Raw genomic sequence first — 27,570 nt, 5'->3', positions numbered from 1 at the left:
ATAGCATTGTTTGGTTTTAAAAACTCAAAAAAAAAAAAAAAACACAAAAAAAAAGTAAAAAAAAAAATAAAGTTATAACTCTCATTTTAAAAATGTTTAACCCGAGGGCTAGGGGTAGAGGACGAGGGCGGGGACGTGGGCGTCCAACTACTGCAGGGGTCAGAGGCCGTGGTCCTGGGCGGGGTGAGACACCACCTGCTGATGAGGGAGCAGGGGAACGCCGCAGAGCTACACTCCCTAGGTTCATGTCTGAAGTTACTGGGACTCGTGGTAGAGCACTGTTGAGGCCAGAACAGTGCGAACAGGTGATGTCGTGGATTGCTGACAATGCTTCGAGCAATTTGTCCACCACCAGTCAGTCTTCCACGCAGTCCACCCATGTCACCGAAATCGCCACTCCTCCAGCTCCTGCACCTCAGCCTCCTCCCCCCCAGTCTGCCCCCTCCCAGGAAAATTTGGCATTTGAACCGGCATACTCTGAGGAACTGTTTTCTGGACCCTTCCCACAGTCACAAACCACTTGTCCGGTTGCTGCTGAGCAATTTTCCGATGCCCAGGTTTTCCACCAGTCACAGTCTGTGGGTGATGATGACCTTCTTGACGTAGTGGAAGTGTGTAAAGAGGTGTCCGACGATGAGGAGACACGGTTGTCAGACAGTGGGGAAGTTGTTGTCAGGGCAGGAAGTCCGAGGGGGGAGCAGACTGAGGGATCGGAGGATGATGAGGTGACAGACCCAAGCTGGGTTGAGAGGCCGGGTGAACACAGTGCTTCTGAGACGGAGGAGAGTCCTCGACCTGAACAGGTTGGAAGAGGCAGTGGTGGGGCCAGACGGAGAGGCAGGGCCAGAGCTGGTGCATCAGCGCCACTGTCAACTAGTGAAGCTCCCGTGGTGAGGGCTCTTGCGGCGAGGGCTAGATCTTCAGAAGTGTGGAGGTTCTTTAAGGAAACACCGGATGACCGACGGACTGTGGTGTGCAACATTTGCCAAACCAGGCTCAGCAGGGGTTCCACCACTACTAGCTTAACTACCACCAGTATGCGCAGGCATATGAATGCTAAGCACCCCACTCAGTGGCAACAAGCCCGTTCACCTCCGGCCGTGCACACCACTGCTCCTTCCCCTGTGTCAGCTGCTAGTCAGCCCCCTGCCCAGGACCCTGGCACAAAAACCCCATCGTCGCCTCCACGATCCTCCACAGCATCCACCAGCGTTCAGCTCTCCATACCCCAGACGCTGGAGCGGAAACGCAAATATAGTGCAACCCACCCGCACGCCCAAGCCCTTAATGTGCACATCTCCAGATTGCTTAGCCTGGAGATGCTGCCCTATAGGCTAGTAGAGACCGAGGCCTTTCGCAACCTCATGGCGGCGGCCGCCCCTCGGTATTCGGTCCCCAGCCGCCACTACTTTTCCCGATGTGCCGTCCCAGCCCTGCACCAGCACGTGTCAGACAACATCATCCGTGCCCTGACCAACGCCGTTTCTGACAAGGTCCACCTGACCACGGACACGTGGACGAGTGCTGCCGGGCAGGGCCACTATATATCGCTGACGGCACATTGGGTTAACTTGGTGGAGGCTGGGACCGAGTCTGACCCTGGGGCTGCTCATATACTGCCGACGCCGAGGATTGCGGGGCCTACCTCGGTCCAGGTGTTTCAGGCCTACTATGCCTCCTCCTCCTCCCACCCCTCCTCCACCTCCTCCTCCGAACTACCATCCGTGGGCACGGCGCCATCAGTCGGTAGCTCTAGGCACAGCAGCAGTGCCGTCGCTAAGCGACAGCAGGCGGTGCTCAAACTGCTGAGCCTCGGCGACAAAAGGCACACCGCCCAAGAGCTATTACAGGGCATCACGGCGCAGACTGATCTGTGGCTGGCACCGCTGAACCTCAAGCCGGGAATGGTTGTGTGTGACAACGGCCGTAACCTGGTGGCGGCTCTGCAACTCGGCAGACTGACACATGTGCCATGCCTGGCCCATGTGTTAAATCTGATAGTGCAGCGTTTCCTCAAGACATACCCCAATCTGTCTGATTTGCTCACGAAGGTGCGCCGCATCTGTGCGCATTTCAGGAAGTCCAGCCCAGATGCTGCCACTCTCAGGGCAGCGCAGCGCCGCCTCCAACTGCCCGCTCACCGACTGTTGTGCGACGTGCCCACGAGGTGGAATTCAACACTGACCATGTTATCCAGAGTTTACCAGCAGCGCAGAGCGATTGTAGACTGCCAGATGTCAACTTCCACCAGAACTGGTAGTCAGGTCAGTCAGCTTCCTCAAGTCTACAATGAGGAGTGGACGTGGATGTCTGATATCTGTCAGGTGCTGAGTAACTTTGAGGAGTCAACACAGATGGTCAGTGGCGATGCCGCCATCATCAGCCTCACCATCCCGCTGCTTGGCCTGTTGAAAAACTCTCTGGTCAGCATGAAGTCGGAAGCTTTGCGCTCGTCACAAGAGACGGGGGAAGAATATTCCCTTGTTGATAGCCAAAGCACCCTGAGGTCTGTTTCTCAGCGCATATCGGAGGAGGTGGAGGTGGAGGAGGATGAGGAGGAAGAGGAGGAGAATGTTGGCGAGACACAAGAGGGGACCATTGTTGAGTCCTTCACTGTTCAGCGTGTATGGGCAGAAGAAGAGGAGTTGGAGGAGTTGGAGGAGGAGGAAATGGACAGTCAGGCCAGTGAGGGGAGTGAATTCTTACGCGTTGGTACTCTGGCGCATATGGCAGATTTCATGCTAGGCTGCCTATCCCGTGACCCTCGCGTTCAAAGAATTTATTCCAGCACCGATTACTGGGTGTTCACTCTCCTGGACCCACGGTACAAGCAAAATCTTCCCACTCTCATCCCTGGAGAGGAAAGGAGTGTGAGAATGCATGAATACCAGCAGGCCCTGGTGCACAAGCTGAAACAGTATTTCCCTTCTGACAGCGCTAGCGGCAGAGTGCGTAGTTCTGCGGGACAAGTAGCGAGGGAGAGTAGGCGAGCAGGCAGCTTGTCCAGCACTGGCAAGGGTACGCTTTACAAGGCTTTTGCCAGCTTTATGTCACCCCAGCAAGACACTGTCACCTGTCCCCAGTCTCGGCAGAGTAGGGCTGATCTTTACAGAAAGATGGTGAGGGAGTACGTAGCTGACCATACCATCGTCCTAAATGATCACACAGCTCCCTACAACTACTGGGTTTCAAAGCTGGACATGTGGCACGAACTGGCGCTCTACGCCTTGGAGGTTCTTGCCTGCCCTGCCGCTAGCGTCTTGTCCGAGCGGGTTTTCAGTGCAGCTGGTGGCATCATCACCGATAAGCGTACACGCCTGTCGACTGACAGCGCTGACAGGCTGACGCTTATCAAGATGAATAAAGCATGGATTTCTCCTAATTTCCAATCTCCAGCAGGTGAAGGAAGCTCAACCTGAATAATTTATCCACTCCTCCTCCTCCTCCTCATTTTCCTCCTTCTCCTGCTCTTTGTACAGTAAAGCAGAGGAAACTGGCTATTTTTTGACAGGGCCCACTGGCTCTACCTATAGTACTTTATGCATTTAATTTTTCTGGAGGGCCACCTACCCGGTCCTCTGTTTGAAACAATTTTTGTGAGTGCCACATACAGGCACTCAATCTATTCCATTTTTCTGGAGGGCCACCTACCCGGTCCTCTGTTTTAAAAAATTTTTGGGACTGCCACATACAGGCACTCAATCTATTCCATTTTACTGCAGGGCCACCTACCTGCTCCTCTGGTTTGAACAATTTTTGGGACTGCCACATACAGGCACTCAATCTATTCCATTTTACTGGAGGGCCACCTACCTGCTCCTCTGGTTTGAAACATTTTTGGGACTGCCACATACAGGCACTCAATCTATTCCATTTTACTGCAGGGCCACCTACCTGCTCCTCTGGTTTGAACAATTTTTGGGACTGCCACATACAGGCACTCAATCTATTCCATTTTACTGGAGGGCCACCTACCTGCTCCTCTGGTTTGAAACATTTTTGGGACTGCCACATACAGGCACTCAATCTATTCCATTTTACTGGAGGGCCACCTACCTGCTCCTCTGGTTTGAAACATTTTTGGGACTGCCACATACAGGCACTCAATCTATTCCATTTTACTGCAGGGCCACCTACCTGCTCCTCTGGTTTGAACAATTTTTGGGACTGCCACATACAGGCACTCAATCTATTCCATTTTACTGCAGGGCCACCTACCTGCTCCTCTGGTTTGAACAATTTTTGGGACTGCCACATACAGGCACTCAATCTATTCCATTTTACTGGAGGGCCACCTACCTGCTCCTCTGGTTTGAAACATTTTTGGGACTGCCACATACAGGCACTCAATCTATTCCATTTTACTGGAGGGCCACCTACCTGCTCCTCTGGTTTGAAACATTTTTGGGACTGCCACATACAGGCACTCAATCTATCCCATTTTACTGGAGGGCCACCTACCTGCTCCTCTGGTTTGAAAAATGTTTGGGACTGCCACATACAGGCACTATCCAAATTAAATTGTCTCCATAGCAGCCTCCACACGTTGTCTCCATTGCTACCTCCAAAAGTCGTCCATATAGCTGCCTCCATACATCGTCCCTTTATCAAACGAGGTGTGTCAGGCAGAAATTTGGGTTGTTTTCATGGATTCCACATCAAAGTTGTTAACTTTGTCGCCACCCTGCTGTGTAATCCCCAAAATATACTGGCAAACTTTTACCATTTAGGGATATTATTTCAGCGCTTCTTGCGCATCTGTTTACATTCCCCTCACCCGGCATATCCTAAACTTATAAGAACGCTACTACACTTGATCTTATACAAAAGGTTCTTAGAAGTGCTGTTTGGGGAGTAGCCTAGAGACAGGGGCTTGGATTGGCGAAAGCTCGCCTGGCAGCGGAACGCCAGCTCCATGCGCATCATGCGCTTCTTGCGCATCTGTTTACATTCCCCTCACCCGCCATATCCCAAACTTATAAGAACGCTACTACACTTAACTTGGTGCAGGCTGGGACCGAGTCTGACCCTGGGGCTGGTCATATACTGCCGACGCAGAGAATTGCGGGGCCTACCTCGGTCCAGGTCTCAAAGGCCTACTATACCTCCTCCCACCCCTCCTCCACCTCCTCCTCCTCCGAATTACCATCCGTGGGCATGGCGCCATCAGTCGGTAGCTCTAGGCACAGCAGCAGTGCCGTCGCTAAGCGACAGCAGGCGGTGCTGAAACTGCTGAGCCTAGGCGATAAAAGGCACACCGCCCAAGAGCTATTACAGGGCATTCCACATCAAAGTTGTTAACTTTGTCGCCACCCTGCTGTGTAATCCCCAAAATATACTTGCAAACTTTTACCATTTAGGGATATTATTTCAGCGCTTCTTGCGCATCTGTTTACATTCCCCTCACCCGGCATATCCTAAACTTATAAGAACGCTACTACACTTGATCTTATACAAAAGGTTCTTAGAAGTGCTGTTTGGGGAGTAGCCTATAGACAGGGGCTTGGATTGGCGAAAGCTCGTCTGGCAGCGGAGCGCCAGCTCCATGCCAAGATCCAACTAACATAGTTTTAACTGCAGCACCTTTAATCTACTACTAGTTCACTGCCTCCATACATCGTCCCCTTATCAAACGAGCTGTGTCAGGCAGAATTTTGGGTTGTTTTCATGGCTTCCATGTTAACTTTGTCGCCACCCTGCTGTGTAATCCACAAAATATACTGGCAAACTTTTATCATGTACCGATATTATTTGAGCGCTTCTTGCTCACCTCCTTTGGTTCCTCTCTGCCACCCATTGGTTTGAAGCCTGAGTCCATTTAGGGTATGTCGCCATGACACTCTCTAGCCTGCTGCCGCTGCCTCTGCATGCCGTCCCCTATAGTGTCAGGGTCAATTATTGGATGTTTTAGATGCTATCTAGCTTCATTCTGTCACTCTGTCATGGCCATGCTGTTGCCCATAATTTTGGCATAATGGTGCGATTATGCAGCCTCAGAGGCATCCATGCATGCTGCCCCTGCTGTTTCCTGTCCATTTCCGTGGTGTTTCCATCCTTTTCTGAGGTTCCCAGGTGTTTGGCCAAGCTTCCCTGTGCAGAGCCTTGGTCCCCTTGAAAAATGCTCGAGTCTCCCATTGACTTCAATGGGGTTCGTTATTCGAGACGAGCACTCGAGCATCGGGAAAAGTTCGTCTCGAATAACGAGTACCCGAGCATTTTAGTGGTCGCTCATCTCTAGTGTTCACCGTATTAACTTTGCAGAATAAAACTTAATGTGGGAAAAAAATTAGCGTTGCCATTTCTTTAGAAGTAAGTGTCTTTTTAGAAGTGTCTTTATTTTTTATTTATATAGCGCACACAGATTATGCAGCGCTGCACAAAGCTTCCCAATGGGGCTCACAAACAAATCAATCTACCAATGTGTTTTTGGAGTGTGGGAGGAAGCGGAGGAAACCTACACAAACACAGGGAGAACATACAAACTCTTTGCAGATGTTGACCTGGATAGAACTTGAACCCAAGACCAGCACTGTAAGGCTGTAGTGCTAACCATTGAGCCACTGTGCCGCCCCATATCTAAAGCATAAACACCCACAATTGAGGTTCACTCCAACCATGGGTGTTACACTGCTATCACACTGGTTTTCTTAATGCTGATACATATGAGTTAAGGAGTTAATGCTTCTAAACACATATGGGGCCCATAGAACTGTGCTCCATTTTGGTTTATCTATCAGACTCCTTCTCTTATAGGGGGTGTTTAATATCTTATTCAGTGACTTTCTCTAGCATTGTAGCCAGGCTTCATCTATGAAAAACTCCCTCTGCTAACATGGGAGAGGAAGGTATCTATAATGGAAATTAGCAGCCCAGAGCGCTCCAGCCTATGTTTTATAAGCCTTTTTTTAGGCTATGTCAAGTTTAAAGAAAATCGGCACTGGGATACAGATGAAGAGGACAATAGCTGAGTATGTTTTGCTTAATTGTACTGAACTGTATTGGTAGATTTCCTTTAATGTGCATGGGTCCATTGAAATTATTAGTGTGCCATCTGCAATACAGTATACAGATAAAAATGTGTAGTGTGTTTTACTTTAGTACTACAATCCACCATGTGAAAATACAGTTTGTATTATGTGGATATTGGTACTTTTTCTATTTTGGACCATTACACACAAAGGTAAATCTCGCTATTCATTTGACTTTTATATCTGTTACCTCCGTCCCTTTGTGATTGTTAAAATATGCTTACACAATATTTAAGAGAAAGATTTTATTTGGAATTACAGACAGTAAAACAATAAGATAATGGACATAGACATATCTCAGATGGCAAGTAAGTGCTTAAAGGACATCTACCACAGGATGAAAGACTGTATGCAAATGAGCCTGAGGGGCTTCAGGCTCTATTAACATTTATGGAGCCTGGAGCCCCCCAGGCTCATTTGCATACAGTCCTTCATCCTGGTGGAAGATGCCCTTTAAGTTTACATAACATTACAGAACTTAGTTTTTAATGCATCTACAACAATGTATAAATAAACACATCAGTCGAGTAAAAGATATATTTCATACATTTATGTTCCATACATAGTGTTATATCAATCTCACATACATATTTAACAGCTCTCTAACACCTGCAAATTGTCAAACTATCTTCATCATAACTTCGAATAACCAGTCAACTTTCTGAAACAATTAGAAATTTAAATAATCTACAAAAATAGAGGAGAAAAACAATTTTTTAAAATAAAAATATACTAAACTTTTCAACAAACTTTGAATTACTCGGTAGTCAGTGTGTGTACATAAGGAGCTAAACTATGGATAATCTGGCGTTTTTCTAGCAGTTTCCCCATTTGCAAGCTCTATCCTTAATTCTCAGTTCTCTCTTAACCACTGGATTAAGACCTTTCCATTGTATCTTTCCCTTCTATGTAATCTATTGTCCGGTTTACTAGCAAGATGGAATACAGCAGAGATTACAGAGTGGAAAGTGGATCAGGAAAGAAGGAGGGAGGATGAAAAGTAAGTTGAGAAAGTTCCTATAATCACTTATTTATGCAAACGTTGTTGAAAAGTTAGTAACCATTACAGTCTGAGTCACTGAGACATAGATTACAGTGGACCTATCAATCTATCCTATTGTATATGATGGATGTTTATCATGAAGGTGAAGACACTGAGCTTGAGGATATGTAGTTTTTATGATTTGATTTAGTATTTTATCTGAAAAGCTGTTTACATTTTGCCACATTTTGAGTCCAGCTTCCTCCGGATAGAGAAAACCCTAACTCCCTCTAGCCACAGTGATTGACAGCAGTTCCAATATAAAAAGTGGGCAAAGACTGTGTGTCAGCAAGGTAATTGCAATCTACAGAAGTTATTCATATGTAGTGATGGGGGCAGATGAATAAAGGGCAATAAGAAGTTTAAAAATTTTTTTATTGCATATATTAAATATATTGAGCTTCCCCCTTTTCTATCTGCATTATCACTGTGTCTCAATAAAGCAGATAGATAAGGAGAGGTTGTAAAAGTTTCTACTTACTCAACTCCTTACAGCCAGTCTTTGAATAGACTTACCTCGTTACAGAGATAAATTATATGCCTTTTCTAAATAGAAAATTTAAGAAACTATATATCATCAAGCATAGGGTCTCTATCTTGGACAGATTAGACAGATTGAATGATTTGGGTTCCATTTTTTAGAGAAATTCTGGAAACCTGACCTCATTTACTATCTGCAAATAGAACTATTTTAAAAGTGACTTGGTAACTTATTTCCAGATCTACTGTATGACATATGGCTCTATGACATCAATTACTAAATAAGTAAAATAAAAACTAGCTTGGGCCTTATGTTTTTCAGTCTTAACACATGCCAGGTGATTTTGCCACCATCATTGAACTTACATAAACTGTCCAATACAGCTTTAAGGGGTTATGAAGAATTATAAGAAAGTGCAGCACTTGACCTGTCCATCAGGGATGTCTCTTGCAGCTAAGCTCCAATGAAGTGAAAGGGGCTTATTAGTAATATCACATACAACCAGTGGACAGGTGTGACACTGTTCTTTGGACTCTGAACAACCCCTTTTAGCTTTTCCATAACAAGTGAAATAAAATAAATTCTGAAATCATTCTCGCATAGTTCACATTCATAAAAATGTTCTACTACATGGGTGGGGCAGTTATTCTTGTATGCACATGTAATAGAGCTGAGATGTCATCAAGTTTTACCCTAAGGATTTTACTGCATTATGTTACAAGTTAAATGACACTTTCAGCTCTGCTACATCTGCAAGTTTTTTCAATATAATTTTTGCTCTCTTATCTAAATTACATTCATTCCAAACAGAGAAACTAAATCCATTTAATGCACAGAGAAAGAAAAAAAAGAAGAATTTGATTAAAATATTAAGAAAATATAAATAAGGAAAAAGAAAACTATTGCAGGCCAGTGCAGAATATAACAGAAATATTAGTGTAAAATCACATACATTATGGGCCTCATCAATAACAAATTTTGCAGGGAAAGGGTGGAGAAGTTGTCAAAAATTACTTGTCAGATAGATACCTATAAAGGGTACCTCCAGTGTTCATCAGAAATTGTGTCTACTGCCAGCATCTTGTCTATACAAAGCTGGGCAGCCATGTGTAGAGGTCCGTCTTTGATTTACTGGAAGTTATATGTTCATTAAACATAGCTGAGGTTGTCTCTAGGGGTCTATCTGTCTAAAATTGACAGCAAAGCAGAAATGAGAGCAGTAGGCAAAGTCTAGTGACTTTGGTTCTTTTTCCATGATGGCCTTTTTGCCAAATAGAACAACAAGAAGTGCAGCCATATTGGTGTCCATCTTTGAATTACCTCTTCGGATAGAAAACTTTTACATAGTTTAAACCCTATAACAGAATCTAAATTTACATTTTGGAAAAACGTATTCAGAGGTGACGACTATCATGGCTGCACACCCTGTGGTCATATTGTTGTCATATTCCTAGTACTTAATATTAATTATATGTACAAAACTTTTCAAGAAGAAGGTTAAACTGAATCTAAGTGGTTGCTCAACTCAGCTACTCTATCATCTTACTTCGGTTTTGAGGCCCAATGTGTATTTTCATATTTCAAACATTCAGAAAATTCTAAAACTATAATAAAATAGAATTCTATACAGTTTTTGTCTTTAAAAGATATCCTATGTACTTAAATAGTGTGAGAACACATTATGAAACTTTCTTCTAGGCTTTTTATGTTAATTCATTATTAATCTTAACTATTCTAGCTTAGGTGTGTTGGGCATGAGGTCAGTGAGGTCAAACATTTTTGGGACACAATACACCATTTTTTGAATCTTGGGCTCCCCCGCAGATCACTTTGGTGGAAGTTTGAGAACTCATTATATGTCACCATGGTTTGTTGGGTAATATTTTATATATTTGGGTAAAAATACTGGGTCATAAAGCTTGGATAATTTGTTTTTGTTCGATGGTTCTCAAAAGCAAAAACTGATTAAAGGTTATATAGTTATTGGGAACATCAGCAATCAGCTTTTAATCTGTTGGGGAAGCAAGCAAGTTTTTTATTCTTCTGCAGCTCCTCCGCAGGAGACATGAATTATTACACAGTGGCCAATCAGAGAGCTTGGTTCAATTGGACGATAGCCACTGTTTGGAGTCACTTCCTGGATCATAAATGTGATCTCCAAATAAGTCTTAAGTTATTTTAAAATAGGTTTAAATAAACCAGGCTCCCTTTTTCTAATAGATGGTAGAAGCAATTGGTTGACATCTCTATATAAAAAGTATAATGAATGAAAGATCATCTTCAGAAACTGTATTAACAAAAAAAAAATTATCACATTTTTGGGAACATGCTCCTATATAATATCTTTACAAAAAGACCCAGGATATAATAACAAAAATATTTAACCTAGATTATATGAACATACAGCAATTACATGAGTAGAACTGGCATCATTCTGTTTTTGCATAAAGCTTAGGACCCCCCACACTGTTCCCTTGTGTTCTCATCAATAAATATCTCTCTGGGCAGGGAATTATTACGGTAGTCACACTGTACATTAATGATAAATATTGGCACATGTAAACAGGGTATCTGTTGCCCGCTTTTGGTGTAAAACGTGTTGCATCTCACTACAGGTCATCACAGTTTTTGTGGTATCTCAGAAATTCGGGAGTTCACCACTCTTCCATTAACCATGTCTTGAACGATGGTTTTTACTTTCCGGTTTGTATCTGGAGCAGCAGAAAAAGTGAGTTATTAAAGTAGCTTGGTAAAAAAAAGCATTCAATAAAATATTATTTGTAAAACGACATGCACTTTAAAGGGAACCTGTCATCAGCCGCACTGCTCATGTCCGAGATTTGAAACAAGGGGGCAGGAGGAAGGGGAGACATAGGAGGCAGGGCAGGTATCAGCTCAACAGAGAGCAGTTGGTGTGGTTTTTATGAGGCAATGGCCTGCAGGGTGGGTGGGCGGCTACCTGTCCATGATATTTCAGCATGAGGCCGGCACAAAATCGTAAGCACATTTCTGGAAAACAATCAATACACCCTATAAGGTATGTTTAAGGGTTTAACAGCCATGCGGCTGGTGACACGTTGCCTTTAAATGTAACTTTAAAGGTTTTCTTGCAAATTAGGGTCCAGCTCACCTCACCCCTAACTGTTGGTGTGCAGCAGTTATCCCCAGTGGAAAGGGCCATTAAATGAGAGCATTAAATGAATGGGTGCTTTCTAGATTCTAGCAGAGCTTAAAAGGGTGCACCCTTATCTGTGATGTTCAGAAGTTCTTACAGGGGAGTTATGGAAAACATTTTGAGCTATTTCACGATTCATTAAAAGTATAACTCAGGTGGGTGTCATTTCTAATGTAAAAAACAAAAAGTTCTCTTTTCCCCAGTATTGCTGAGTGGTAACTATGGTGGGTACAATGGCGACAGGGTAGGATTTTGGTAATTGCTGCAAGATAATGTGAAGAGCACACACACCTATAGTCACTGGAATGGATACAGGGCAACGGCGGGACTCAGTTATAGTGCTCCCCACTGTATGTGTGCAAGTCCACAATAAATTTGGTGCAGGAGGGACTCTGTGCCCTGTGATACTAACACTGTCACACAGTGCCAGAGCAGCAAGCAGACAGTGTCAGCATCTGGAGGCGCATCAACTCTCCTGCTGAGAGCTCAGCATGAACAGCGGCCATTTTATTGTAACTTTATTAGTGAAGGACACTGCCCAGCGCTCTCAGCAGGAGGACTTCCCCACCTCTTGATGCTATCAACTTGCTATGTGTCAGCAAAAACATCTTGGTGTATCAACTCTATCACACATCTCATAGATTAGCCATCACTGTTATAGGGCATGTGTAAAAGGGAAAAACGTAAAAAGGCTACATGAATTTGTAGGATAGCCAACCGCTTTCAGGGAAGTATATGTTTTTATACATTTTATACATTTCAGTTAACTAAAAGGTTAATATTATAGAATGTAGAATTAAATTAGCACTGTATTATATAAAAAAATAAGAAAGGATAACATTAAGTTTTACCTGTAGACTGAGTAAAGGTCTCACTGTAATGAAGAAAGAAAAATGATTATAGATAATTATAAAGTGTGTGAATAAATATCATTTCAGCTGCAATTGATATGTTTTGTTTGGAAATTCTCACCATACCAGTGATACAAAAATACTGGAAATGGTAAATTTTTGGGGTTGTTGCTTTATAACATCCCTTATAGCAAAACTTTACAATAAAATGATTTCATCCTTTACAGTCCCTTTCATTGATAATAGTTGCATAGTTTATATGGTTGAAAAAAGACACATGTTCATCAAGTTAAACCAAGGAAGGGAAGGGATTGGCTGAGGAAGAGATTTAGGGGAAACAATTCTATATAACATATAGACATACAGTATATTGTACTGCATCTTTTATAATGTTTATACTGTGCTATCCTTTTTAGTCCCATACTGTAGGCTTTATTGTAATGGCAGCCATTGTAGCAATCATTCATTACACATGTATTACCTATTCTGTGTTATATCACAGTATGTGCCACCACTTTTTGTTTAACAATATTAGTTTCCCGCTGGTTATCAGTATCTCGAACAATAACTTTTCTTTTTGGCAAAGTTTGTGTTTCCATTAGTAAGGTACGTTGGGTGATAAACTATTCCTACCCCAAGAATAAAATGCAAAGCAAAATGTTTTCAACAATAACGATACATTAGTTGTCTAGTAATAACAATATGCTAATGATGTTTCCATTCCTAGACTCAGTTCCTACTCATACCTGCTATTATTTCCGTCAATCAGTCGGCGGTATGTGTTAATTTCATTCTCTAGGCGACTCTTTATATCCAGAAGAATCCTATACTCATTGCTTTGTCTTTCCAGGTCAAATCTGACTTTTCCCAGCTCCGCCTCCAATTGGCAGATAAGTATTTGGATCTTCTCAAGATGTGCTCCTGAATGACACTGGGTCTCCTGTAATGTTTGTTCCAGTCCATTTTTCTAAAACATTGAACAACTTATTGTTAAAAATAGTGAAGTGATTAAAAACAGAAAGAATGGTAAAAGGTAAAAGGGGAAATTTGAGGAATGGTTCATTGTACAGTATATCTAATATTTACCAGAAAAGTAGCATGCTCAAAAATAATAAGACAAAGAAAATAGCGCTACCTAGTGCACAATTACCTTTTGTAAATTGAGGGAGTTAGGAATAAAGGTATACTAATCAGCTCGAGTTATGCTGAGTAACAGGCACAGCTCTGAAACAAAGCCTGTGTCTTTGCAGCCTCGTCCTTTCCCTTGTGGTGTATGTGGTCTCAGGAATGTGTAGCAGCAATAAATGAACCTAGGGTAGGTCATTGACGTACCCCAAGGAGTGTAAAATGGATGTATTAGAAATGGCGCTGATCCAAAATATTTCCAAAATGGTGTCCATTTATTGGGAAGATAAAAACACAAAGACACAACACAGTGTACAACAAAGACTACGTGTTTTGTACTTCAAGTTGAGTGCTTCTTCAGGTCAGTGTATTCTCTGGAGCTGAGATAAGTCACAGCTTGATCTTATCTCAGCTCCAGACGTCCATTTTACTCTCCTTGGGCAACATAAATGACCTACCCAAGGTTCATTTATTGCATCTACCAGAAAAGAACATATCTTTACATTTATATTGATCATCAAAACTGGTACTTTTATTCTGTCATTTGCTTTCCTTAAAAACTATTGGGCATATTTACTAACAACAGTGCGTTAGATTCATGATTTGTGGCGCCCGTTCTTCATGAATCTGGCGCCCTCTTTACAGCTCCGACAGAGTGCACCACTTTTTTTTTGTTGCACCTTTAAAATGGAATATACAACACACTTCTGTTAGACTTTGCATTTTAAATCTGGCCCATGGTCTGACTGAGCATTGGAATACCCCCTAATTTGTGTTGCATGATGACTAGTGCAGCCGCGCCACAAAAGGGTTGCATGTGGCACAATGTAGACACTTCTTAAATGCCTGTGCAAGCAGTTTGCACTAGAAAGAATCGGCAAAGTCTGACAGAGAACTGGCATCCGCCCTTGGTAAGTGTGCCCTAATGTCTCATCAAGACAGAAGCCGGGAAGACCTGGCGAAACATGTGTCACACTACTCATCCACCTTAGTGGGGTTTAGGGTTCGCTTACCATTGAGAGCTCTGTAGATAGATGCGATCTGTGCACTGCTCTGTAATGTATCAGCTGCATGTGGTAGACAATGTAGATGCATGCTGTCTGTGACTAGGGGGATGGATCGTATCCTCAGCAACTCTGAATGCGAGACTCCCACATAAGCAGAGGCAGTCGATGATAGTCGCATGGTATGCCGCTATTGTGTAATAGAGACCAATATCTCTGCAGCACTTATGGTTCCCGGGACTGGGATGGTCATTATTTCCAGTATCTGGGACCCAGTCTACAACCACCTATAACCCTAGGACCTTAGTAGGGTTGTTTTCCCTGTATTTAGGAGGAGTGTGTATATAAATTGGGGTATCTCTCCCTATTGTTAACCCTACAAATTTATAAAATACTACTAGGAGTGCTATAAAGGAACCCAGAAATTCCACTGGTGTTACCTAAAAAAATGTTTAAGTGAAAACGCACTACTCTTATGTTTTATATATAAACAATAAAAGTAAAATTTTAACATTTTCACTCACAACTTTCCCTCTTTCCCAATCCCTCCTCTTACTCTCATCAATGATATCACCTTATAGTTTGAACCTGCCTTATTATTCATCTCATTGTTTCCAATCTGGGAACTGGCACAAATGGCAAACAGCTAATGTTGGATAGGGCAAGCCACAGGCAGTTAGAAAATTCTCATATAACATGACGTCCACTGATTTCAATAGCAACAATCCATTCAATTCATGGACTTCGTGAGCATATTAATATAGTTTCTAGCTCATAATCTGGGTAAGCTCATTTTCAAAAAATATGGTTTACTGTTCTGATGATTGGCTAGTGACATGGCTATTACATATATGCACAAGCAGTGTATACTTATATAACACTTCAACAAGGAAGGGAAGAACAAGACTAAGAAAACAAAGACTCACCTTACTGATCTCTGCTTGAAGTTCGATTTCCAGATCCTGTAGACTTCTTTTTAATGTTTTGATTTGGTTCTTGCTTTCTTGTAGGGCTTCAGTGTTAGTAGATACTTCCTGTTGTACTGTTGTTGACTAGAACATGATATCACATATTAGAACAATATCAAGGATTGTGCACTTTTTAAAGGATCTAAAAAATAGTTTCCATTGATGGGGAAGGATAGGTCTTAAGTATTGATGAGTGGACCCAACAGAGGATTTGAAACTGAACCCAAATCTGATCACCCATGATGGGTGTAGGCACTGATCTTGGGTATTATTCTTTACATGCTATGTGCAAATATTGTGGTCTGGGTCAACTCATCAGTAGTCTTAAAAAAATTGCAAGTAATTGGCACATTGTTACATTAGAACATTTTGGAGGATTTATTTGATACAAAGCACAGCATTTTTACATCAAAGTTTTTATGCATGGTTGGCATGTAGTTTCTATGTTTTCATTGTATAAATTTCTTTAACTTATACTTTATTTGCTATGCCATTCTTTTCCAATTACTTGAATGTCTAACTAAATCAATTAAATATTGCAGCCTTTTACAGTTAGGTTGTCCTACCACCACTACTACTGCAAAACTTAGATTGACGTAATGGTCATAATGTGGTTGTCGACTTATAGAAGACTTATAGTATCCTCTTCACTTTTGGCGGATGGGAACAAGCAAGGTGGATCTTGAACTTTTTTGGTCTAATACTTTTAATACTTATCCTATTAAAGTGATCAACCCCTTTAATATCTATAACTTTGCATAATTTTTAATATTTTTTGTAATAGTGGAGATATAAAAGGGGTATTCCCTCAAAGACAAGATTCTTAAATTTATTCAGGATAACAAAATAAAACATTCTCTAATTCCCTTTCATTAACAAAAATACAGCATTCCACAGTTATAATTCCAACCTGTATCTATCAGTTCTGGTGTACACAATTTTGGTTGCCCCGTGATCCAACCACAGATCTTCTAATTTTTGTGGTCAGACAGGACAAATTCTTCTCATGAATTAATTCTCTTGTCTGGCTGATATGGTATGCTCTCTGCCCCTCCCACCTCCATTACAAGATGAGCTCACACACAGACCCTTCCTGCAAGCAAGCAGCATGCACAGACTAACTCTACAAGCTACAGATAAGATCTTTATAGCAGGGGAAGAAGGCATGTAGCTGAGTGCACTGTTTGTTATAGATGAGTTAGCAGGGTGTCATTGTGTGTTATATCCATCTCAGGGATCTCATTTCTTATCTCTGATCTGTCTAATTTCTCTTTCTATGTGTCCGTGACTAGTGAATGTTCAGAAGCTAAATGAAAGTGTAGATAAATCTGTATTATGATAATCAAAGCACATTGTCCCCACACAGCATCTCATAGGAATCATGAAGTTTCTACTTAGAGAGTCCCTGCCAACACTCTGGAATTTTACACTGACCATCAGTGAGTGGTATGAGACAAAACAGCAATAAAATGACTAAAATTGTAAAGTAAGGGGTTAAAAATTATCTTTTGTAAACATCAGTAGGGGGTTATAGTTTGAGAACTTTATTTCATGGGCAAACACCTTTAAGCACTTGACTGTTGAATCAAACTACATTTAAGCTTTTTTTTTAAATTTGCTACGGCTTTATTCACATGAGTAAGCTGAATCTCAGCCATTAAAAAATAAAATTGATACATAGTCGAGTTACATCCTTATAAGCTATAGTTCATAAACTATAATCTATGAGCACCTCATGAAAAATGGAGCAGACTTAGATATGCTCTAAATACCACAAGAAAGATAAGGAGTCACACAATTCTCCAATAAAATTACATAAAGTTTTTTATTTCATTGATATATTAAAATTACAATTACAATGGATGTTAAATGGAGGATATCCAATAATAATGGTCTGAGTATGCTGCCCACCTCACTAACAAGAGGGTATGTTCACCATAAATTTATCACAGTTATTACTTATTTCCCCGGTAAGAAAAATAAAGTGCATGTATGCCTAGACAACACCTACTTAAGTATAATAATTTCGCCTTGGTGAAACTTTAAGTAAAAGAACAGTGTTTTACCCATGATGTAGTGTAGGTAGGGACAGCTCCCTGGGGTGTCTTTATTTTTCTTACCGGGGAAATAAGTAATAACTGTGATAAATTTATGGTGAACATACCCTCTTGTTAGTGAGGTGGGCAGCATACTCAGACCATTATTATTGAATATCCTCCATTTAACATCCATTGTAATTGTAATTTTAATATATCAATGAAATAAAAAACTTTATGTAATTTTATTGGAGAATTGTGTGACTCCTTATCTTTCTTGTGGTATTTAATGTGTTTGGGAGTAATTCCGTAATTTAAGGGTGGAGGGCTTGATGCCCGGTCCCATTATGTAGCAAAATGAAGATGTGGTTTCTGATTTAGATATGCTCTAATTTGTAATGGAACAGACATTAAAAGGTCCAGCTGTGTGAGCTGATCCATTAAAATGTATTGCAGTAACCGAAAATAGACCACACATTGACTGTGTGAATAAGGCCTAACTATGGAAACAAATAATAAGCTGTATAGAAAAGGTAGATTTTTTTTATAATGACAGCTTTTAAATTTGAATCCTTTTTCTTCTTAAATCTGTACTTTTGGAGTAGGAGTACCATACAGCATCACTGCCTCCTTATAAAACCATGTTTATCTAAGTAGAGGAAATGAGAAACAAGCTTTCTGTGTAGTACAGTAGACTTCTTCTTCATTAACAATAGTGTTTTTTATGTTTCTGCATTGCTACAGGTAAAACAAAAATGAGTGAACATGTTCCAATTTGAGAAGGAGCCAAATCAACTACAGTCAAAATTAATTTAAAATAGCATAAAATCTGGAACAAACAAAACATTTTTTCCTATCAAACTAATCTGTTGGCATAAAGCAAGCGCCAAGTTGAAAAAAGTCTATATTGGATATTTCAAAGGAGCTGGTGTATGCAATGAGCAGGTAGTAGCATGCCACAAATTATGGCTAAATACAGGGCTGTTTTCATAGATGTGCCAACTGCTCTGCATGACAATCACTAGGTTTTCATGAAGCAAAGCATTATGGAAAAAGTAAGGAGATGGTTGTATTAATATGTAATAGTAAATCCAAGGTCACACCCAGATATACATATGAACTAATCATAAAGCGGAGTAAAGAACTTTAGAGAACACTATGGAGGACCTGTAGTAAAATATGTGTGGGCACCATTTTTACAGGGAGGTTGGTTAATGTGCAAGTAATATCATCATAGATCCTAAATAATGCTGCCATAATTATTTAACGTACATTATACTGTAAAGATAAATAACAGTTTCATAGGGTGCACCACATAATCCTGCTACACAGTTACACCATGAGGTAAATTTGAAATCATCTGACAAGGAAAAAGTTGAGGAATTACTTGTACTACGTATATTACAGCCCTGCTTACAAAAAATACTATTCGCATAACTGAATTCTAAGTGGCATTTTGGAAGGTCTGGCGGGAGAGTATGGAGAAGGAAGATACTAGCCAGTCAAGTGAATGAAAATTAGGCTTTCGGGCTTTAGTTACTTTCATTTTCTAAAAAAAAAGTTTCATCAAGGTCCAGAGAAAGTCTGGATTTTCTACATCTCTTCCATTTAGAAAACTTACAGTTATAGGTCCCAAATGAAAAAAGACCTTGTAGATCCTAGCAAGGGCGAGCGTTTTATTGAGAAACATTTGGGTTCAATGTGAGCAACATATACAAACTATGACAACTGGAAAGCGATCTTCTGTGTACCCATTTTCCTATAACTACTTGCCTCTTAAAATAACCCTTCCATACCTGATGTTTGTACCATTCTTCAGCATCTCTGCGGTTTTTCTCTATGATACCTTCATATTCTTTTCTCATATCGGCAATGATTTTGGCCAAATCAGCTCCCTTGGGGGCATCGACTTCCACATTGACGGATGAACCTTCCTTCTGAGCTTGTGCCCGTCTCATGTCCTATATGATTTAAAAAACAAACAAACACACAATAAGGAAATATGAGTTGAAACAAAATCAGCCATTAAATTCAATGGAAAATGGAAATTGAGCCAAATGAATTATTTTATTGAAAAACATATGTCTATCTATTGACATCACATGGGCAGATCATGTAGTTGTTACGGGGACCTATGGGGAGTGTGGCTTGGGCACAGTGGTATAATAATACAAAGTGTCATGTAAGATTGTATGTAAGCCTTTCTGTTTAGCTTGTTATCCTACAGTGTAAATGCAGAGGTAGGCAAGAAAACCAGCATGTAGAAGTCAATTATCCTCCTCTCCATATCTCCATAGGCAATCAAAATAAATCCCTGGACCTGGGACCCATCTCCAGAATGTTTGTGTGAAAACTCCAAGGCCCAGCTTCAAATAAGACTGCACCTTCTTTAGTTAGTGAAAGAAATTGTTATTGCAATTCATTAAATTTCCCTTTATTTGATGTAGAACTGATCCAAACACCTTGAATGCATAGGTGATCCATTGGTGGTTTGAGAACTTACTGCTATTGTGTTTTGTATTGTATCACTATTAGTAACAGATAGAAACCAGATGTACTGTACAAAACAATCATGTCTTCTATTCAGTCATATTGTCTTCTTCCTATGGTCCATTCAGGTTTATATACATATTACTCATGCCAGTTTGGTCTTCTCCTCAATGTTCCTTTATCTGAGGCCTTACCCAAAACTTTTTATTGTGCCACTCCTTAGCTATGAAAACATTTATGTGCTGTATAACAAGTATATGGATTTAGACAGTACCTCATCATGGCTTTTCCTCATGTAGATCAACTGCTTCCTCATTCCTTCAATCTCCATCTCCAGGTCAGTTCTGACAATGGTGAGATTATCCATCACCTTACGAAGGCCTTCTAAGTCTACATCCAAGGCTGCACGGAAGGCTTTTTCTGTTTCATACCTAAAACCACAAAATAAGAAAAAAATTGTCTTTAGTTTGTAATATCCATATGAGGTCTAATCAGAAGTATACAGAAATTCAAAGTAGTATATTTCATCTTGTCTGTTGAATCTTCAGTGGAACTAAGGAGGAATACCAGGCACGACCCATATTTGAAAGAAGCTTTTTATCGGGTACAAATATCTTCTGCAATCTAAAAGAAGACCATTTTCATATTTACTGCCCAAAAAAGCTATAATCCCCGACACTGCCACAAATAAGAAGAAATTAACAACTTATTTTTAAAGGGGTATTCTCGTCTGGGTATTCACATTCAGTTTCATTAATCTGCCGTATATAAACATTTCTTCAATTAGATGTTATTTAAAAAAATGTTCCTGTGTGAAGATAATTTCTCATAAATGTAGTGATATGGTCCCTTAGAAACGAGATAGTTTCCCTGGATACGGCCACCTCTGCTGGAGAGATTGCACAAAGAAACAAATTGTTTTTGTATAATAAATGTCCGGGAGTTATTGCATGTCCTGCAGCCGTCCTGTAGTAATGATCACTGAATCCTGGTGGTCTGGCAGGACTCTAAAGCGCATGTCTTGCCACTGCTGCCAGAATGTTAGGTGGCCGTATCCGAGGAAGCTGTCTCGTTTCTAAGGGACAACATGACTACATTCATGAGAAATTATCTTCACACAGGAACATTATTTTAATTAACATCCAGTTGAAGAAAAGTTTACATATGGCAAATGAATTTAATTAAATGTAAATGCCCTGATGGGAATACCCCTTTAACTTTTAGTCTGTTTACATTGATATTTTTTGTTGTATTTTTGTTTTTAAAGGGAACCCGTCACCACTATTTTCAAAAATACAGGTAGTGACAGGTTCCTATAGAGCTCTAGTAACTGACACCCTGCTAGTAGCTAAAAAAATATTCCCCTGAGATTCCCATATATTCAACTTTATAGTTTTATCTGGTAACTAAGCACGGCTACAGCGAGTCCAGGTGGGCGTGGCCTCCTCAGGCTGAATCCAGCAGCTCCTCCCCATCCCTATCTCTGTATGCTGCTATAATGTCATGTGACCAGGGTGACATCATTGCAGGTCCTATAGCTTTCGTAGCATTAGGAACTGTATACTAAGCATATATGTCATGAAATCACAGCATATTTTATCACATGAAATCACAGCATATTTTATCACATGAAATCACAGCAGCCTGCATGGAGAGGAGTAGAAGTCCATGGAGACTGCTGTTATTGTTTTATGTGGTCAGATATGTGCATGGGGTATAGTTTTCATATTAAGTAGCTCAAGGACCTTTGATGATGTCACCCTGGTCACATGACATTAGGCCACGCCCCCGTGGACTTGCTCCAAAGCTGCATAGATACCAGGCAAGATTATAACTCTGATTTTATGGGGATCTGAGGGGAATAATTTTTAGCTACAAACTGGGTGTCAGATAGTTACTAGAGCTCTATAGGAATCTGCTTCTACCTGTATTTGTGAAAATAGTGGTGACAGGTTCCCTTTAAGGAAAGCATCTTAAGAAAATTTTAGTCTTTTTTTTCTCTGTGTTTCTGCTGTAAACTAATGACCATGGAACTGAAAAGTTTTGGTGAAAAATTTGATATTCCAAGATTATTTTCATTAAGAATTGGTGATTGATATCAAATCAATGAATATTTAAAAGAATGTAGCATTTGGACAAGCAATGTGGCTTCTTAAGGGCCTACCAAATACAGTGCTATTCTGTGTATTGCGGCTGAACATAGTATTGCATTTCAGTACCATTCATTTCAAATGACTATGTAACCATGGTTGTAAAATAACCGGCCTGTAAAGGGTGATTGCCATGACTGCTGTAAATAACTTATTGGTGGGGGGCATTAAAAGGATTATTATTATAAGGATGAGCTATCCTAAGCATAGGTGATCAACAAAGTAGTAGAATACACCTTTAATTAAAACATAATTGCATTTCTCAATAGTTTTTTTACACTGCAAAAAGACAACAAAAATGCAAAAACAAAATCCATTTATCACATCTAAAAGTGATTAGTTCATTATAGTCTATATCCCAACAAGAAACCCAATTATGTCAACTCTTTGAAGGCGTTGCCATATTGCTTTGCTTTGATTATTTATGAGGACACTGCTATATTTGACATCTCAGTGTTACATTTCACAGGTAGGAATTTGGCAGAATTACAATTTTCTTCAAAGTGAAGTTTTCTTTTACTTTACCTTAACGAATTATCTTCAAGCCATTACATCTCATCGCTTAGTATGTTTAATTGGAAAAAGATACCAGCCCTTAAACAAGTAGCTTGATAAGATTTTTTATTGGATGTTAAGTCATGAGCCCAAAAGTAGTAAACACATACTTAATCGATGAGGTTTTATGGATCTTTATGGGTCATCAGTATCTATTTGTTGGAAGCCAACAACTTGCATCATTTGGGTTTAGGCACAGTAAGCTGCCCAGTGGAAAGATCACTTTAATGGGAGCAGAACTGAAGCGTCATGGCTGCTACATTGAGGCCTGAGCTATCGGCTTACAGTCCCAACCACTGTCCATCTTTCAGTGCTCTGAGTCAGTTGATATCACTAATTGGTGTGGGCCTAGGTGGTAAAGGCCCATCAATCACATACTGATTGCCCATGTTGGGGGTTTTCAGAAAAGTTCAAAGGTCTATACATGATACAGTAGCATATCATGGTATTAACTGTTCAAAAGGTAGCATATATGAACAGAGTCTGAATGAATCAGTAATTTTATCTGAGGGTTTTGGCAATAATACAAAAACTTATAGAGCATGTCCTCCTACTTCTTCTACCTACTCCAACATAATTTACATTGCACAGTGTTCTTAAAGTATCTATACTGACTAGCAGGGCTGGCGCCTGCATTGGGCATACCTGGGCAAGTGTCGGGCCCAGAGTTGTACATAAGGAGGGTGAGGGGGCTTTATATAAAGTAACCATAAGGGGGCTGTTTGGGATGATAAACTAGAGAATATTTTAGGGGAACAGGGGACTGTTTTAGGTTCTGAATTGCAGCCACGTGACTTTACTGTAAAGGGCCCTACTGAGGCTTGGTTGCCCAGGGGCATTCTAAAACCTGGAGCCGACCAAGCTGACTAGATTCTTTTATTATGTTTTATCACTGTTCAGTGATAAAGAATTATAAAAAAAAGACTTTCTAAAATTTGAATCAGAATAAGAATAACCATGTTCTGGTTTAACAAAAAACATTCATCATTGTGTATTTGTCATGCACATAACTGCAAAGTCAGCAGTAAGTTGATGTACAGTACATGCACTATACCTATTGAAAAGTGTGTGGACAGATCAGAGGTCGATTAAGACTGCCATGGGCTCTGAGCTGTATGAAAAGTATAGCCCCTGGATTTCACTTCCTACATTTGGTATTATAATCAAGCTTCTTGGCGAATGGGGGATGCAATCATTCTTCCTGCTTTCAATCTGCAGTTTCAGGACCTTTGGAGGATCTTGAATGGTCCTGAAATGGGTCTTGTGTACATGTTTATTAAGAGCAGGAACAGATATATGAGGATTTCATGGGTGAAGGCTTGGGCCTGGGCTACCGACCAAACGCCTATATTATAATCCATTACTGAGACAGATGGGTGCTCTTCGCCAGGTTACATGTGGTTATGCTCAGTCTAAGAAATACAGACCAAATGTCAACCATCTTTTCCTGCCTGAACACTATGTGGAGACTTAGACTCACAGCCTCATGCTCATTTGTAAGGATTTTAGTCATTTCCATAGTCCTGTACTGTAACCACAAAGTCCTAATTTCAAGGACTGATAACGACACTGAAACAATCTGAAACTGGCCCTACAGGTGATAACTATTGATGTTCAGGGAACCGGATGATAGAACATGTGCAGTATTACAACACGTGGATTATTATCACTAACTCAGACTCGAAATGGGCTAAATATAATAAGGGTGTGTAACCTTGTGCTGCAGGTTGTTATTTGCTTATCTATATCAAACTTTATATTACTTAAATGTAAATGTGTTTCCGGCTATAACACGATTATACATATATGAATCTTAACAAGAAATCTACACCTGGATACCTTATGCATTGTGAAGACCAAGGTTGCAGTCTATAAAATAATGGATTATCTTGGATCCTAGTCTTAATATTATCCTTGTAGGTGCACTGCAGCTCAGAGCTATTAAGAGGCTCTGGCCTCCAGAAGAGATCTTTGGGGGGTCGGACCAGTTAAGATCAGGTCTGACCTGGGAAAGATTTCATATATAGCCCCCGTAGGTTTTCTGCTGGAAACAATAGCATATATGGTTGCCCGGGGTGTTAACTCAACGCCTCCCCACCCCTGCTTGCTCTGCTCACTAAAGTGCGGGTTGGAATTCCAACAAAACTGTCAGAAAGGGAGCTTGTTACATGTTTTGGCTGCCAAGGAGAAGGCATAGTAGATTCCCCCCAATAACTTTTCTCTAGGGACTTTTTTGATGATGATTTGTTGATTTAGAGATAACCTTGCGTGGCGAAAAAAGTTGCAGAATGGTTCGCACTATGTATTGACATTACAAAAAACTGTAAATTTGGCGCAGTACCCACATCCAGAATCCATTTACTTACTTGCGCTTGAAGTCATCAGAGGCAAGTTTGGCATTTTCCATCTGTAGTGTTAATTTGGCGCCATTTACATGTCCATTGATGAGCTGGGGAAAAATTGGAAAAAGGAAGAAGAAATAAGAAAATTTTCTTTATACTCTACATTTCTTTTTGTTTTACTGTATTGTTTGAATTAAACTTCCATAGACATAGATCCTAACATGGCATTCATATTGCAGCTACTTAAAATTTGATTTAAAGTGTTATACATAGAAGGAACCAGTCATCTAGAACAGGCATGATAAACCTTACCCACCCCTACTGTGCATTTGTTGAAAAGTGCAGCAGAGGGGATCCAGCTTAAATCTACCTTCTACCTTATTTTAATATTCTGTATAACAGGCAGCCTAAGCAGCCCTGTAGATGGATATTATTATTTATAGAGCACCACTTATTCCATGGTGGTGCACATTCCATAAGGGGTTCACATACATTACATTAAGAGCAGAACAAATGCAAGTACAAAAGATACAAAACATTGAAGTGGAAAATAGACAGGATGACACTGTCTATATGGGAGGCTAGATGAAGATACTAGGTGATAGAGCAAACCAGTACTAAAGCTTACATCTATGGAACTTATCTCTATTTTCTGGAATCATCTACCATTTCAGATTGTGAAGTTAGATAGTGTTCCTCTATCACTACTCTACATATATCCAATTGTGATAACCATCCAAAATTGGACAATGTATCCTGGTCTGGATATCAAAAGAGAGAGTAATTTAGAGAAATTTTACTGCACATCTCATTGATATATTAGGTTGTACGATGTAGCAGTGAATGATGTAGACAATTGGGGGAGATTTAATGTATGCCGGTGCTCCATGTGCATGTATGATAAAGCCCCTTTCTCCCACCACATTGGCAGATACATCATGAGGCTTAGACCTCATCATGTATTCCTCAGGAGGTTGTACTGGAGAGCAAAACTATACCATTTCTGATCTGGCGTGCACATGGGGCATGGGGCAGGATGCTTTGTGCCAGGACACTCCGCCGATGGCCGTCCTTTCTCACTAACATGATATGGTATAGGTGGTGGTATAGGCTTGCGCACTGCAACAGTTATTTGTGATCATTTCAGTGTTTCTACGTCAAAAAACTGGCTTAGTAGCACTGATAATTGCCCCCCATGAGTCCACATAACAATTGCTGCATGTATCAGAAACACCACAGGGAAATGTGGAACAGCCTAGAACATCATCCCTACAGTATCATATGGACAACCTGCATTTTTTAAGCATCTGGCAGAATAGCCCCCCATCTCCATATACGGACATGAATCAAACATGCATTTATGATATTATAAAAAAATGAAAATGGTAAAAGAACATGAAACCAAATAACATTTCTAGAAAATAATAGTAAATTCAAGGGGGAATGATCCATAAGAACAATATCACGATGATTCCTAACTTTTATGGCAGTAGTTCCATCTGTTAAATGGAATTAGATTAAACCATATTTCATGGTGATTCTGTAGGCTTCACCTTTAGTAGTTTGCAATGTTTTACCTATTTTATTCTTGTTTAAGTATCATTAACATTTAGTGTGCTTTATAATGAAATCACGGGGAACTATTTGGCTAATCCCTTCACAGCATACAGTACCATAGCTGATTACTAAACTTGAAAAAACTGCATTTCCATGTCATGCACAGTCATCTGCAGTATGTGTTTTTTTAGGTTCAGAAACTCCCTGAGTTGACCGAAACCAGAGAAGGTTTAGTAATGTAGTAGTGGGCAGCCACATTTACTTCCCACCAATACAATACCATTGTCTTCATAACATTGGCTACATGGAAATGGTCAGAAGCAGTCACATGTCTTGAAGTAATTTATTAAAGGGGACCTACCACCAGAACAGCAGGCCCACGCCTGTTTCGGAGCAGTGACCGCACAGGCGCGGGCCTGCTGTTCTGCGCCTGCGCAGACGGCAGGATCGCCGGACGAGGGCGCTCAGCTGCAAGGAGCTGCGCGCCGAAGATTGTGGGTAGGAGGGGTAAAGTGGCTACTGGGACGTGGAGTAGCCGCGCCGTGTAGCCACAGCTGCGGCTACTCCGCGCCCCAGTAGCCGCATAACAAAATTAGCATAAACCTTTTATAAAAGTTCACAAAACAGTGCGGGGACGTGAGGATTAGCCCTTAAAAGGGCTATCCTCACGTCCTTTTGATCCACCTACCACCCGATCTACCTTTATAGGTAGATTTGTGGTGGTAGGTTCCCTTTAAGGTTTGCCATTTGATTTAAAAACTTCAAA

At 40.8% G+C, this 27,570-nt stretch overlaps 1 protein-coding gene across 1 annotated transcript in view; it reads right to left on the bottom strand.

Annotated features, from left to right (window-relative positions):
* Positions 1-7,258: 7,258 nt before the first annotated feature.
* Positions 7,259-27,570, bottom strand: part of LOC140064471 (keratin, type I cytoskeletal 19-like) — a 33,557-nt gene continuing 13,245 nt past the window's right edge. Inside the window, exons 2-8 of the mRNA XM_072111402.1 lie at positions 25,272-25,354; positions 20,475-20,631; positions 19,507-19,671; positions 15,633-15,758; positions 13,324-13,544; positions 12,578-12,600; positions 7,259-11,262 (exon numbers count right to left, since the gene is read on the bottom strand). Coding sequence (XP_071967503.1) covers positions 11,171-11,262; positions 12,578-12,600; positions 13,324-13,544; positions 15,633-15,758; positions 19,507-19,671; positions 20,475-20,631; positions 25,272-25,354 — 867 coding nt within the window. The 3' untranslated portion in view covers positions 7,259-11,170. The remainder of the gene's footprint in view (positions 11,263-12,577; positions 12,601-13,323; positions 13,545-15,632; positions 15,759-19,506; positions 19,672-20,474; positions 20,632-25,271; positions 25,355-27,570) is intronic.

The sequence above is a fragment of the Engystomops pustulosus genome, chromosome 6, assembly GCF_040894005.1.
Source record: "Engystomops pustulosus chromosome 6, aEngPut4.maternal, whole genome shotgun sequence".
Lineage (NCBI taxonomy): Eukaryota > Metazoa > Chordata > Amphibia > Anura > Leptodactylidae > Engystomops > Engystomops pustulosus.
Note: the sequence above shows the minus strand (reverse complement) of the source record. Positions and strands in the feature narration are given on the sequence as shown.